This window comes from Argentina silus, assembly GCF_951799395.1.
Source record: "Argentina silus genome assembly, chromosome: X".
NCBI classification, from domain to species: domain Eukaryota; kingdom Metazoa; phylum Chordata; class Actinopteri; order Argentiniformes; family Argentinidae; genus Argentina; species Argentina silus.
In genome coordinates, this window is record NC_139653.1 from 17,768,321 (window position 1) to 17,783,798 (window position 15,478).

Consider the following 15,478-nt stretch of genomic DNA (forward strand, 5'->3'; position numbering starts at 1 on the left):
CAGGGAACAAATCATGTCATCCCTTTTCATAATACTTCTATTATGACGTTGCACCCTCCTTTGATTAACTCATCCATACATAACCTTATTTTACTACACTGTCTCTCAACATATCCCCAGTAGTGTATTTGTTATGGTGGAGTTCAGATCATAGATCAGAGACAGTGAGAAGAATATGGACCATATGTCTTAGACACTTGTGTAGGCCTTTATTTAAAAGGGTTAGATAGGTACAACAAGACAGCCAGACAACTTGCCTGTACTGTACCTATCCATTATTTTTAGATTGAAAGAAGTGTCTGGGGACTAGGGGGCTGACTAACCTCAAATCAAGTGTGTAGGCCAGAGGTTAGATGTTAATTATTAGTGTCATTAAGTCTAGAATCAGCGTATTTTCTAAGGACCAAAGGTCTTACTGAGCATCCAAACTTCCCACTATCTCCTCTCACTCACTTGGACTTCCTCTTATGTTATATCTGCCTGTGCGAGGTCTTTTGGATTGTTTTCCTTTCATCCTAGTTTTTGAATTGGAGTCATTCATTGGAACAGTATTTAGGTAGTTCATACTGTAAAGGTCTTGTTCACACCTGTTGAAAAATGGAGGGGCCCTCGTCCGAAACCACATCAACACAGTTGACCATAAACAATCCGGCTGATATCATCGTCATCATTGGTTACTTCATAATGGTCATTGGAGTCGGCATCTGGGTAAGTCCTCTTTGTGTGTGTGTGTGTGTGTGTGTGTGTGTGTATGATTTGTCAATGTCTTTTTTTAAGGGGTAGATCAGCTTCAACTTACTGTACAGCTATTTATCATTCCGTGGTAAAGTACATAATACACATACACACATTTAGACACATATAATTTCCCATCACTGTCTGTATTGGGTGTATCAGTGAATCGGTTGACCAATTATTTATTCAAATTTTAATTCCAGACTTCAGATGTCCATAGGTTAACCCATCTTTCCCAGTGTGTAACCATTTTACTATTTCCTTTTGCAATACATTTTACAGTGATATTTTATGAAGGTCTTGAACCTCTCTATTAGAATAATCTCTCTTAGAATAAAAATATTTTACCTAAGACTTTCATAATTTTCCCCAATGAATGTGCCTGGTCCCTCAGACCCCCCACACAATACAGATTGCAGGTCTATCTGCACACTGCTGTTATGCCTTAACAACCATTCCTGGACCTAAATCCAATGGACCAAGAAGTACCAAAATAGATTATCTATTGATTATGTTTCCTCGTGGCAGAATCTGCACAAGGCTGACTGTTTAATGTCCCATATATTGAGCATTCTTTTTGTAGCAATAATTTCATATATGTTTAAATTGATAAGAATGCATTGCTGTTTTAATTGTTGTTTTGTATATTAAATCATAAACCCGATACCATTGGGACATCAAAAATCTGTTCTGAACTATCTTGAATTTTATATGGTATAGTTGTCAAACCTTTTGACCTTAAGTGAAACTGATATACTTTACGATTTATATGAATCATTTAAAGCCATTTGTGTTTTTTAATGTGTGGCAGACAGACAAATTCATTCCCTTCTCTTTTAGGTATTTGTTAGTTCGTTATACATTAGTATTGAGCATACACCTCCATACACTTTTGTTAGTTGTTTGTGTGACATGATTTTACCGTCCTCGCTCACAATGTTATTTATAAAAAGAATACCCTACTTATACAATTTAGACAATTTCCAAGAAAATTGGCTTTCACTATCAGTGCATCAGAGTTTTGCCATATTATTTGCTGTAATATTTGTTCTCTCTTTTCTGGAGGAGGAAATTAGAATTGTAGCCAAATCTATGTGGCTTCATTCAAAAAGGAGGATCTTTAAAACAGTGTATATATGTATATATATATACACACGTTCCACTTTTTCTGGTTTGATTTTTGATTTCCTCAAGCTATTTTGTTTTGTTTATTCAGTACTTCTGTAGAACATCACTGAACAACACACAATTTGTAATGTTAGTTTTTGTAAGTATGTCTCTTGACTGTTTTTGTTTTTGGGATGAAATTGAATTGCATGGCCTCTAAAGGTACATTTAAAGGCATCCCATATAATAAGTGAGTCTGCTGAACCTATGTTATGCAAATGCTTTGTTTTTGTTAAGTATGTACTGCCAGTCTGTAAGCTCCGGTTACATTTCCAATATCCCAGTCTTGTCATAGTCTGTCATAGTTACCTAGAAGGCTATACGTTGAAGGTCCAATCACATTCGATCCTCTATAAATAAATAAATAAATAAACCATCTGACTAGCTTGATTAAGCCTCCTCTAAGTGTATCTTACCAGGTCAGGATTTTAAGCCCCCATATATCCATCCACCAGTTATAATATTTTTTATCTCTTTAAGTGGCTGCGGGTGATAGTTGTTAGTATGATTGCCTTCACGGTCTATTGATGTGTTGGAGACTCAATACATTATTCTAAATACTGAGCCACATCTGTTTATCGTCAATTAGCATATTTACGATAATCCATCTTCCTTGAGGATCTATTTTAACAGATTGCACTTCAAGATCTAAATAGTTTTAAGTAGTATCAAAACACCTTTTTAATTTTTTCGTCCATGACAGAAATACATTTTTCTGCCACACTATTTTGCCCAGTTAGAAGATGCTAAATGTGTTTCCTGTAGAAAGTAAATATGGTAATCTTTAGCCACATGAAAACTCTTTTCCTGTTCCATTTGCATTATAGCTAGCTATTCACCAATAACCATGATGAGATACCAGAATCAATAATATTTTGAAATACTTACTCATACTTGCCAATACTATTCAAAAATCAATGCCATTCCTTGCATCTTTACCATGATAGATGCACTAAACAGCAACTGACACTAGTATCTAATTGTCCTCCATTATCTATCCCACAAAAATCTCCATATGAAAAGACTTATCTTGATGTGCCTTTACCACCCTAAGCTCACCTCCAACTGCTGATTGGCTTGGCCCAAAAATAAAAAGGTACTTTCCCATGCCACATGATTCAATGCTGCCAACCTCAAGCGCCCAGCCAAAAACCTTGTAAGTCTATGGTGTGGCCATAAGGGGCACATCCTATTTGGAAATTCACCACATAAAAACAAATAAATAAACCAAAAAGAAAAGAGAAAAAATTAATAATTATTGAGTAAACAAAATCAAGTAGTAATTACAACAATACAATACAAAAAGAACCCCAGGTTACAGCAGAACCTAGAACACAAATACCACGAATAACTAATAATATCAATATATAGTACTAATTATAATCAGTCAATAGTAATAGTCAATACAATTATAATAATCAGAAGCACTATAATGATAATAGCTATTATAATAATAATAATAATAATAATAATAATAATAATAACAAGTGTACAGTAAACATGTTGTCCCCCACGAATGATGTAACACTCCTCTATAAAAGGAGAGTGATGGAGAAACTTTTGAATGAAGCAAGGTGTTTATTCATAAACCTTTTACGATGACACTCTGGTTGTCCGTTTTACAGTGCAGTATCCCCTTTGCGCACAGAGGGACTTTCCTCTTGGTCCGATCACCTTCTGTGACCAAATAGAAAAATCATTGGGGCACCATTAGGCTATTATCGTACTAACTGTTATTGATATAAGACGCCTTTACTTCAAACACACATTTCATCAATAGGCTAAGACAAAATATTTGCAAAGCCAATATTTCAATCAGTCTTGCTTCTTACAGCTTCGCGTTGATTTCTCATGCCGAGGGGGAGTGGTGTTGCTATGACAACTATGAACTCTGATGGCTCAGATTGCACACACAAAGGGCAAAGCAAAGCAAGTAAAAGTTGCCCACCTATTATTTCTACCAGCCCACCCTAATATATCAGGCTAAAACCGGCCCTGATTCACCCAAGTTTCATCTAAATTGTCCCAGTGGTGTCGGAGAAAAAGCTTGTGACATACGAATGGACGGAGATAATTTCATAGTCCCCCCTCCGATTTAATCGGTGGAGGAATATAATTAATAATAATAATAATAATAATGATAATAACTGTCAAACTCCAACTGAGTGTGTCTGTATACAGCTCATATAATTTGCATGTACAATACTTGGCATATGTCATGTGAGTTATTAGCCATTATTTCACACACTGTGACTATGCTGTCTTTCAGTCCATGTTTCGGACCAATCGGAGCACCGTGGGAGGGTACTTCCTGGCAGGACGGACCATGACATGGTGGCCAGTTAGTACAACTTCTTACCTTACTTACTTTGAATCTCAATGGTCTTTTTTCCATTTCAGTTTTCTGACAAGATTGTGTAAAATCTCAAGTGAATAGACTGATCAGTTCTGTCTTTGTTAAAACTAAATCCACATAAATGGCCAACAAGGGTCGTTCACAGTGTGGTGCTGACCTGGTGTGAGTATGGCATGCTATAGGGTTAGCCTAACAAAAAGCTTACCCCCTATCTCTGTCTCTTAGGTTGGTGCGTCACTGTTTGCCAGTAATATTGGTAGTGGTCACTTTGTTGGCCTGGCTGGTACTGGAGCTGCCAGTGGCATCGCTGTGGGGGGGTTTGAGTGGAACGTGAGTACTATGTGTGACCCCTTTCAGTGTTCTCAAACTCAGTTCCTGAGGGCCAGTGTGTATGAATGTTTTTGTTCTAATCCAACACTAACTAAGCAGTTACTAATCAAAATACGGATTGAAGACAATGATTCATTGATTACTAGAATCAGGTGTTACTGCTAAGCTAGAATGAGAGAATGAATGCCTACACCAACACCAGTCGTCTGTGGATACGACTGCCTTACAAAGTGTTTCTCCTCTCCTTTTGTATGAGGCGAGGATAGTGCCTTAAATGATCCGCAGTCACCCAGACACTGATACTGCTCACCAAGTCACCTAACGTTTGACTGAAAGCCTTTTCAATGGATGAGTGTTTTTTCTCCAGGCGTCATGTAGCCATACTATTCACGTCGCGTAGGTGTGATGTCATACATTGTGTTGTATGAGATACATACACTCACCAGCCACTTTATTAGGTACACCTTGCTAGTACCGGGTTGGACCCCCTTCTGTCATTTGTCATGTGCTGCAACCTACAGTAGCAGGCGACCTACTGTATGTCACCGCGTACCACCTTGCATTTTAGCTATTTGTCCTGATTCCGCCATCCCACAGCGCGCTCACAAAGCAAAGAGCGTTTAACACTTTAACACTAACATTAACACTTACTCACTCCCACTCTGCTCAAATACTTGGGGGAAGGGACGTACTATAGGAAATCTGTTTCGCGAGAAGGAATAATACAACGACTCATGCAGTATGGGTTAGCTGTAATCAGTAATGGTTTAAATATCAGGTTATTTTAACGAGGACCAAGCAATGGGACCAAGTCTACTCTCAATCTACTCTCATACCGTTATCAAGCATTCTCTCACAGCGCAGAGAAGCGGGGGAAATGTTTTAGCGCAATTATATTTCGTGGGGGGGTGCTGCCTAAAATGCTTTGAGGGGCAGGTGATGATGTCTTTTGATGAAACTTAATTTAGAAATACACTTCATAAAATGATGTCAGACATGGAATATACACTCACCGGCCACTTTATTAGGTACACCTTGCTAGTACCGGGTTGGAACCCCTTTTGCCTTCAGAACTGCCTTAATTCCTTGTGGCATAGATTCAACAAGGTGCTGGAAACATTCCTCAGAGATTTTGGTCCATATTGACATGATAGCATCACGCAGTTGCTGCAGATTTGTCGGCTGCACATCCATGATGCGAATCTGCCCTTCCACCACATCCCAAAGGTGCTCTATTGGATTGAGATCTGGTGACTGTGGAAGCCATTGGAGTACAGTGAACTCATTGTCATGTTCAAGAAACTAGTTTTAGATGATTTGAGTTTTGTGACATGGCGCGTTATCCTGCTGGAAGTATCCATCAGAAGATGGGTACACTGTGGTCATAAAGGGGTGGACATGGTCAGCAACAATACTCAGGTAGGCTGTGGCGTTTAAACGATGCTCAATTGGTACTAAGGGGCCCAAAGTGTGCCAAGAAAATATCCCCCACACCATTACACCACCACCAGCCTGAACCGTTGATACAAGGCAGGATGGATCCATGCTTTCATGTTGTTTACGCCAAATTCTGACCCTACCATCTGAATGTCGCAGCAGAAATCAAGACTCATCAGACCAGGCAATGTTTTTCCAATCTATTGTCCAATTTTGGTGAGCCCGTGCGAATTGTAGCCTCAGTTTCCTGTTCCTAGCTGACAGTGGCACCCGGTGTGGTCTTCTGCTGCTGTAGCCCAACTACTTCAAGGTTCAACATGTTGTGCGTTCAGAGATGGTCTTCTGCATACCTTGGTCGTAACGAGTGGTTATTTGAGTTACTGTTGCCTTTCTATCATCTCGAACCGGTCTGGCCATTCTCCTCTGACCTCTGGCATCAACTAGGCATTTTCAGACCGAGAACTGCCGCTCACTGGATATTTTCTCTTTTTCTGACCATTCTCTGTAAACCGTAGAGATGGTTACGCGTGAAAATCCCAGTAGATCAGCAGTTTCTGAAATACTCAGACAAAGACCATCTGGCACCAACAACCATACCACGTTCAAAGTCACTTAAATCACCTTTCTTCCCCATTCTGATGCTCGGTTTGAACTTCAGCAGGTGGTCTTGATCATGTCTACATGCCTAAATGTATTGAGTTGCTGCCATGTGATTGGCTGATTAGATATTTGCGTTAACGAGCAGTTGCACAGGTGTACCTAATAAAGTGGCCGGTGAGTGTAAATCCCCATTGAAAAACAATGCCGCAGTCTGTGTGTATGAGGCTTAATACCAGGTTTCAACCTGATACATAATGCGTTTGATGTATGTTATTTTTGCTAGATATCTAGCCCCCTCTAGTTCTGTAATATTTGTTGTTGGTTCGACTTCCATTTATACCCCTGCACGGTAAAGCAACGTACAAGTTGATGGACTGTTCCATTGACAATGAATGGCTTCCGTCGGATCAAATCAAATCATATTTTTCCTCCATCATAGTGCCCTTAATAACTTCGTAATAATCGTATGTATTTCTATCATTTGTATTACATGGCTCCCTTAAAAAGAGACTCCGGTGACTCAGTGTGACTCCCTGTTAAAATTAAGGTTAAAGAAAAAAGATATCCTCTGTCATGGTCACAGTGTTAGTAAGGCATTCATGCTCTTGCTTCTCTTTATTAGAGACAGCATACTACCCTCATACTTTTGAGTGAGTTTGTTTGTTTCGTAACACTTTACATTAAGGTCCCCATTGTAAAGGGTTTATCAATGGCTAATAATTTGTTTACAAATCACTTATAACCAGTTTATTGCAATGGTTGCACAGTTGGGAAAGTTATTTCCTTAATTGTGGGGATGATTCGGCTGTCACCAAACCAATTCAGCACATGTTTACATAGAGTACATTGTGAAGATCTAGCAAATACAGTACACCTGTCCATGTATTTTGCCCCATGGCCCATACTGTACTTGAAATCCTAATGTCCTTAACAACACGTTCCTCATTTAAACATGTCCACCGTGGTGGTTCCCAGATTTTATTTGTTGATATATCTATCCACTACTTACCCCTTCTCTGTGTTCACCGATGTGTGGTTAGTTAAAGCCTCTACAATCTCTGGGTTAGTGCTCTGAGCTGGTTTGGGTTAATGAATGACTAGACCGCATTGATAGTTAAGTCATGTGAGTTCTCTTCTATCCTCTGTACTTATGGAGAAAACCTCTGACTATTTATTAGCGAGTTACTAAGATTTATAACTGATGAAATGTTGCACTGTTAACCATTTATAAATGAGTTACCAACATTCATTACTGAGTTATCAATATTTGTAACTGAGCATAATTAATGTGTTTAACATCTCAAATAAGGCACGCCAAGCAAAGTTGACTCACCTTTCATAAGTAATTATGAACAGTAATGAAAGTTCATATGGGACATCAAGTAAAATGCTGCCTTAATGTAAAGTGTAACACCGTTAATCATTTATTACCAACATTTATTAATGGGTTACACATATTTCTGGTATATGGTATATATACCAGATGGTATATTCTTATATTAATGACTTACTAACATTAATTAATAATGTTACAGTTAAAAACATTTGTATCTAAAATAAGGCACTCCCAAGTAAAGTAGCCTCCCCTTTGATAAGAAATGTATAAATTAATTGCATCAAGTAAAGTGACCCAACATTGCATCATTCATAATAAGTAGTCATAAATAAATAATTAACATCAATTGTTTATTCATGCTTACCTATACTATAGTAATGACAGAGATGGCACTTTTAACAAAACATAACCCAATAACAAACTGCAGCAAGGCTACTGGCCAGCTGCCGAAAGAAAATAGATACATAAATAAAAAGGTGATATTGGCCAACTAGCTACGACCTACTAGCCTCATTTAGCATTGATTTTAGCTAGCTAGTGAGCAACACCAATGCTATAGCTAAGGTGTCCCTCTAGCTAACTGTGTGTTATCGTGTTTAAATTACAAGCTGTTTTAAGCTCACGGAAAAGCCACACTGGTGTGGAGCTAGCTAGCCATCTTCAGTTGTTGTTTGTTTTGACATTTTGCCTTAAGTCTCCTCTTCAGCAAATGAAATGTATGTTCAATATGATTTAAACCTGGAGTTTGACTTGGCCAGTCAACAACTTTCCACTTTTTAACCCTGAAAAACTCCCTAGTTGCTATGGTAGTACGTTTTGGGTCATTAACCTGCTGTGTGATGAAGCGCCGTCCAATGACTTTGGAGGCATTTGCTTGTACTGGGGCTGACAAGATGTCTCTGTACACTTCAGAATTCATCCTGCTGCTGCCGTCAGCAGTTACATCATGGATGTAAACAAATGAGCCAGTTCCAGTGGAAGCCATATATGCCCAAGCCGTAACACCCCCCTTCACCATATTTCACAGATGAGGTGGTAAGCTGTGGATATTGGGCAGTTCCTTTTTTTCTCACACAAGGGGGTGGCAGAGACCGCCCCAAGGTCTTATTAGCACTCAGGTGCATTCTATTATTAATCAAGGCCTCTCCTTATAAGTTGTGTGTTTGTGTGTCCTCTGTTCGTCATCATAGCTTGATTCTTGCCATGTGCCATCTCTCGTGCGGACCTAAGTTAATATACTTGACTATTCTCTTGCATCCAGTGTTCTTGAGTTTGAGATTATTATGTTATTTTTTCAGAAGTGGCCGATTGCCTTTCATCATCATTCCCTCGTCTGGTCTCCTCTCTGCTCCTGGGTACTACACCACACATCCTTACAACCGTAACCAGACCATCCTGTTTTCTGCGAATGGTAGTTAGGGTTAGCGTTAGGGCTATGAACATTCATGTTCTTGATCTGTGGGACAGTTGCTTTAGGGTTTTTCTTAATCATGGTGAGCATTCTTCGGTCAGCCACTGTAGAAGTCTTCCTTGGCTTAGGAGGCCATTTGTGAAACTAGTAGGTTTAAGGTTTTGGCTTTGTTTCTGATAGATTTCTTTCAGATATTTCAGCCTCATAATGGCTTCTCAGACTTTCATTGACGTTCCACTGACATCTTTCTTTGATGTTTAATTGACGTCCCTTTGTTTAACAGACACCAACAGCAGACTCCAAAGGCAAATGCAAAGCCTAGAATCAATAGATATTGAGATCTCTCTTATGACTGCACAAATGATGTGATGGAACACACCTGACGAAAAAGAAACACCAGCAAATCAAGCCAGTTTTCCCATCACTTTTGGTTACCCTGAAATAGGGGGACTATGCATAAAAAGTGTTTTAATTAATGAATGGTGAAACCAATATGTACACAAATACCATCAAATAAAAGCTGAGAATCTGTACTGTAACCTGTACTGTAAGTGTAGGAGTGTAGACCCAAAAGAAAAAAATAATGCTTTACTGTCCCATTACTTCCACAGGGCACTGTGTTTTTCAATTATTACAGTATTAGACAATTATGAAATGTTTTCATTGTTGTTAATAAATACATTTTCTAAATGTTTTAAATTATTATAAAACTGTACCTAAAGAGGCTTGGTGAACCTGCACTGTCTATTGCGTATTTGGGAAAACTTTGTGGTGCTCCTATTGAAAAGCAAGTTGTCTGATCAGTTCTTGCCATACCTGGAATAAATCAATAAATGGAGGGTCTCATCTCAACCATATCTGATGAGGGTAGTCATACTGAATATTCCTCAAAGCAATTTGGCACGTCGACTCGAGTGATGACAGATAACATATAGGACAATTATCAGAAAGATCCGTTCAGTCGTTTTCATTAAAACATTGTGCAAAAAATGTACCATTTTTATAGCAAATGTTTTGCACCACAAAAACTAAAAAAGTGTATTGAAAAGTCGAGAAGTTTAAATGTGCAGCGGTTTTCATTAAATCCATCTTTTGCAATTTTGCCTTACAATGTTAAGTCAATGGATAAAATGTCTGTACTAATGCATGCTTAATATACAGTATGGGACAGATACAAATCTAGTGAAAGCTAATTACGACATTTCTATGACAAATCCCTTCACAGGTTACAACATTAGTGAACCTACTAATTTAGATGTCAGCAAAATGATGGTGACTTTTGGCAGCTATACGTTTTCCTCATGCCATGGCTTATGTCCCAATATAATGACCATAGCAGCAGACGGACCGACATAAGTGTAGTTAGCTCATCAAACGATTCCACAGCGGGATAAATGTGATAATTGCAAGAGGAAAGAAGGATCTGCCCAAGAGAGTGAAACATGGTGGAGGGGGTATTATGGTTTGGTCATGTATAACTGCCACAAGAACTGGCTAACTTGTCTTAATTGATGATGTCACTGCAGACAGCAGCAGCAGAATGTATTCTGAAGTTGACAGAAACATCTTCTCTGCTTGAGTACAAGCAAATGCCTCCAAATTCATTGGATGAGGCTTCATCATACAGTAAGACAATGACCCCAAACATACAGCCATAGCAACTACGGAAGTTTTCAGGGCCAAACAAGTGGAAAGTTCTTGACTGACCAAGTCAATGTTTAGATTTAAATCCAGTTGAACATGCATTTCATTTTCTGATGATAAGATTTTAGACAAAAAGACCTCAAAACAAACAACAACTGAATATGGCTGCAGTACAGACTTGGCAGAGCATCACCAGAGAAGATACCCAATGTCTGGTGGCGTCAACTGTGCCCAATATGAAATTCATGGAAGACAGGTACTCAGAGTAGACTATAGCAGGTGTTGTGTAATCTAAGCCTACAAGTGAACATCTTTACTTTGCAATGCAAATGGTAATGTTACCTTTAGAATGCACAACCTACACTCACCAGCCACTTTATTAGGTACACCTGTTCAACTGCTTGGTAACGCAAATATCTAATCAGCCAATCACATGGCAGCAACTCAATGCATTTAGGCATGTAGACATGGTCAAGACGACCTGCTAAAGTTCAAACCGAGCATCAGAATGGAGAAGAAAGGTGATTTAAGTGACTTTGAACGTGGCATGGTTGTTGGTGCCAGACGGGCTGGTCTGAGTATTTCAGAAACTGCTGATCTACAGGGATTTTCACACACAACCATCTCTAGGGTTTACAGAGAATGGTCAGAAAAAGAGAAAATATCCAGTGAGTGGCAGTTCTCTGGGCGAAAATGCCTTGTTGATGCATGTCAGAGGAGAATGGCCAGACTGGTTCGAGATGATAAAAACGCAACAGTGGTGGAACAGGAGATTCGCATCATGGATGTGTAGCCGACAAATCTGCAGCAACTGCGTGATGGTATCATGTCAATATGGACCAAAATCTCAGAGGAATGTTTCCAGCACCTCCTTTCCAGAATCTATGCCACAAAGAATTAAGGCAGTTCTGAAGGCAAAAGGGGGCACAACCCAGTACTAGCAAGGTGTACCTAATAAAGTGGCTAGTGAGTGTATATCAACCAAATGCAAACCTAGATATTCTTCTGAAAACAGTCCACTATAAGGTCCATTACCTCTCTGAAGTGTAAGTATTTGGCTCCATGCAAACAACATGCCCAGTGCTGAGTACAGTAGCCCAACTAAGCTATTGTAGCAGGAATCAAAACTGAGTGTGCTGGAAAACCTGTCAATGCATAGGTCAGATTTAGATTTATGGTGCTCAATCGAATATCCTGTCCTCTATGCTTTTGACAACTCTGTATTTAAGTTAATGAGAACATTAAATAAGAGTAATCACACCCATAATTACACAACTCCAGTATAAAAACTAGCAAGTACAATTTCCCAACTGTGAAACCACTGTGCAACCATTGCAAATAATGTTGCATGATTTTACATCAGGGTTAGTTTTTGAAGCATTTAGAAGTGTATTTATAAAGTATCAATAACTTGCTCCTGATTACCAGCTTCCTATTTGGCAAGCACCAAGTGAATATGGAACAATCTAAACTAATGTATTATATCTGTTTGTAAATGATTTATAATTGAATAATAAACTGGTTATAAATCATTTATTAACTAATTATAAACCATTTATAAACTCTACTCCTTACTCTAAGACTTAGAGTCTAAGTGTTACCTGCAGAGAAATGGGACTCTAAAACTGTTGTCCTCATGTGACCTAACCCTAGGCTTTGTTTATCGTGCTACTGTTGGGCTGGCTGTTTGTGCCTGTCTATCTCACTGCAGGGGTAAGTTGCACATGTACCTTAAAATGCAAGCTAATATAACATACTACAATGGAGATTTTTATTAGTTAACCCTTAACATTTCTTACCTTAACTAACCCCCTCTAGGAGACTATCCAAATAATGTGAGGCCATTTTAATTGTATTTAAAAATGTGGATGTAATTTCTGCCTCTTTATTATAAAGGGCATTTATGTGTACAGTATTCTATGTACAGTATTCCTGTTATCTCTTGACTCCTAGGTGATTACAATGCCACAGTACCTGAAGAAGCGGTTTGGGGGAAACAGAATCAGTTTGTACCTGTCTGTAATTTCTCTCTTCCTCTACATCTTTACCAAGATATCTGTGAGTCTAGTCTCCTTACAAGTCTTTTGTTGTTAGGTTGTGTTCAGCGGTGATAGTTACTGTGACTTTATTAGGACTACTGAGTTCTGTGAGCTTCACATAGTCTACATACAGTGCTCTGTGTAATGGGACAGTGAAACATTTTTTCTTCTTTTGGCTCTACACTGCAGAAATTCTCAGCTTTTATTTAATTACGTATTGGTTTCACCATTCAGAAATGACAATACTTGTTATGTATAGTCCCCCTATTTCAGGGTACCCAAAAGTAATGGGCAATTGGCTTGACAGGTCGTCTGGTTCGTCAGATGTGTTCCGTCACATAATTTGTGCAGTTATAAGAGAACTCCCAATGTCTGGTATCGATTCTAGGCTTTGCGTTTGTCTTTGGAGTTTACTATTGGTGTCTGTCAACATGAGGACCAAAGAGGTGTAAATGAAAGTCAGGAAAGCCATTATAAGGCTGACATATCAGAAAAAATCTATCAAAAACATAGCCAAAACCTTAAACCTACCAAAATCAACAGTTTGGAACATCATTCAAAAGAAAAAAAGCACTGGTGAGCTCAGCAATCACCAACGGCTGGTAGGCCAAGGAATTCTATAGTGGATGACCAATGAATGCTCACCATAATTAAGAAACCCTCCAAAACAACTGTCCCACAGATCAGGAACACTCTAGGAGGAAGGTGTGAATGTGTCAGAGAGTACCATATGCAGAATACGTCACCAGCCGAACTACAGAGGCTTCACTGCAGGGTGCAAACCACTAGTTATGCTCAAAAAGGATGGTCAGGTTACAGTTTGCAGAGGTCTGGAAAAATGTCTTGGACAGATAAGGTGAATATTATCATGTATCAGAGTGATTGCAAGTGGAAATTTTAGAGAAAAAAGCACCACCTAATCTGTGAAACATTGTGGAGAGGGGTGTTATGGTATGGGCATGTATAGCTGCCACTTGAACTAACTTTAAGTAACTCTTAATTGATGATGTAACTGCTGACGGCAGTACAGAAACATCTTGTCTGCTTAAATGCAAGCAAATGGCTCCAAATGCATTGATTGGTGCTTCATCATACAGTAAGACAATGACGCAAAACATACTGCCATAGCAACTAGCATGTTTTTCAGGGCCAAAAAGTGGAATGTTGTTGACTGGCCAAGTAAATCTCCAGACTTCATTTGTTGAAATGGAGACTTAAGACTGAACATTCTCAAAACAAACAACAACTGAAGATGGCTGCAGTACAGGCCTGGCAGAGCATCACCAGAGAAAATACCCAGCGTCTGGTGGGGTTAATGGGTCGCAGACTTCAGGCAGTTATTGCATACAAATGATTGTTGATTGAATACTAAACATGAGTGCTTAATTTGGACATTTGATAAATCTGTCCCATCACTTTGGCGGTGGCCTAAAATAGGGGGACTATGTTTAAAAAGTGTTGTAATTTCTGAATGGTGAAACCAATATGCACACAAATACCATCAAATAAAAGCTAAGAATGTCTATGTTAACCTCATAATAATTTATAATAATGTTTGATTTCAAATCCTAACTTTTGCAGCCAAAAGAAGAAACAATGTATCACTGTCCCATTACTTATGCAGGGCACTGTACATGCAAGTTAGACCAGGGTTGAAAATAGTACTTTCGATTACTTTCCAGTAGGTGTGCTTGATTTAGCTTACTCAACGTAATTGAACCAATGGAATAATCCCAAAAGTTCCAGCCCTGCCCATCTGACATACCTGGCAATCCTAATGCAATGCTGCACACAAAAAGTATATTGTGAGGACAAAAATACATGTAGCCTGACGGTGATTGAAGTGGACCACTCCGACTGTTTCCTTGTCTCTCTCCAGGTGGACATGTTCTCAGGGGCTGTGTTTATACAGCAGGCTCTGGGTTGGAACATCTATGTGGCTATCATTGCCCTTCTCTCTATCACAGCTCTCTATACAGTCACAGGTAAAATCTGTTGGCTATAATGATCATGAGCACACTAAACACTCTCCTTACTTGTTGTAGAAAATTCTATTAGTGAGATGTCAATTGGGACTGATATATAATTGAAAATAAAGAAGGTCCATTGACGAAATTTAGCTTTATGATTTATTCGATAATTGTGAAAAATAAAATAATGCCTATGTGCTGGAGTTTTTTCATTTATATTTTAAAAGTATAGACTTTTATAGCGGGTGTATCTGAACACCTGGAGTAACCAAGGTATGCAAAACGAGTGTTTGGGTCAATTAGAATTTCAGATAACTCAATGACTCAATGCACTCAAGTGTATTACAACAAATTGGAAATTGTTTTCCATCAGGATTTGTCAAAATTGAATTTCCATTCACTTTAGGGTCTACTCTCATTTCCTAGCGCACCACCTTACATCCATGGATCTGT

At 38.8% G+C, this 15,478-nt stretch overlaps 1 protein-coding gene across 1 annotated transcript in view; it reads left to right on the forward strand.

Moving 5' to 3' along the window:
• Window positions 1-597: 597 nt before the first annotated feature.
• slc5a2 (solute carrier family 5 member 2) overlaps window positions 598-15,478 on the forward strand; it is a gene marked incomplete at its 5' end in the record, with an annotated part of 28,584 nt that continues 13,703 nt past the window's right edge. The window contains 6 exons of the mRNA XM_083696386.1: window positions 598-708; window positions 4,172-4,243; window positions 4,484-4,588; window positions 12,670-12,729; window positions 12,970-13,074; window positions 14,935-15,040. Of these exons, the coding sequence (XP_083552512.1) occupies window positions 598-708; window positions 4,172-4,243; window positions 4,484-4,588; window positions 12,670-12,729; window positions 12,970-13,074; window positions 14,935-15,040 (559 nt within the window). The remainder of the gene's footprint in view (window positions 709-4,171; window positions 4,244-4,483; window positions 4,589-12,669; window positions 12,730-12,969; window positions 13,075-14,934; window positions 15,041-15,478) is intronic.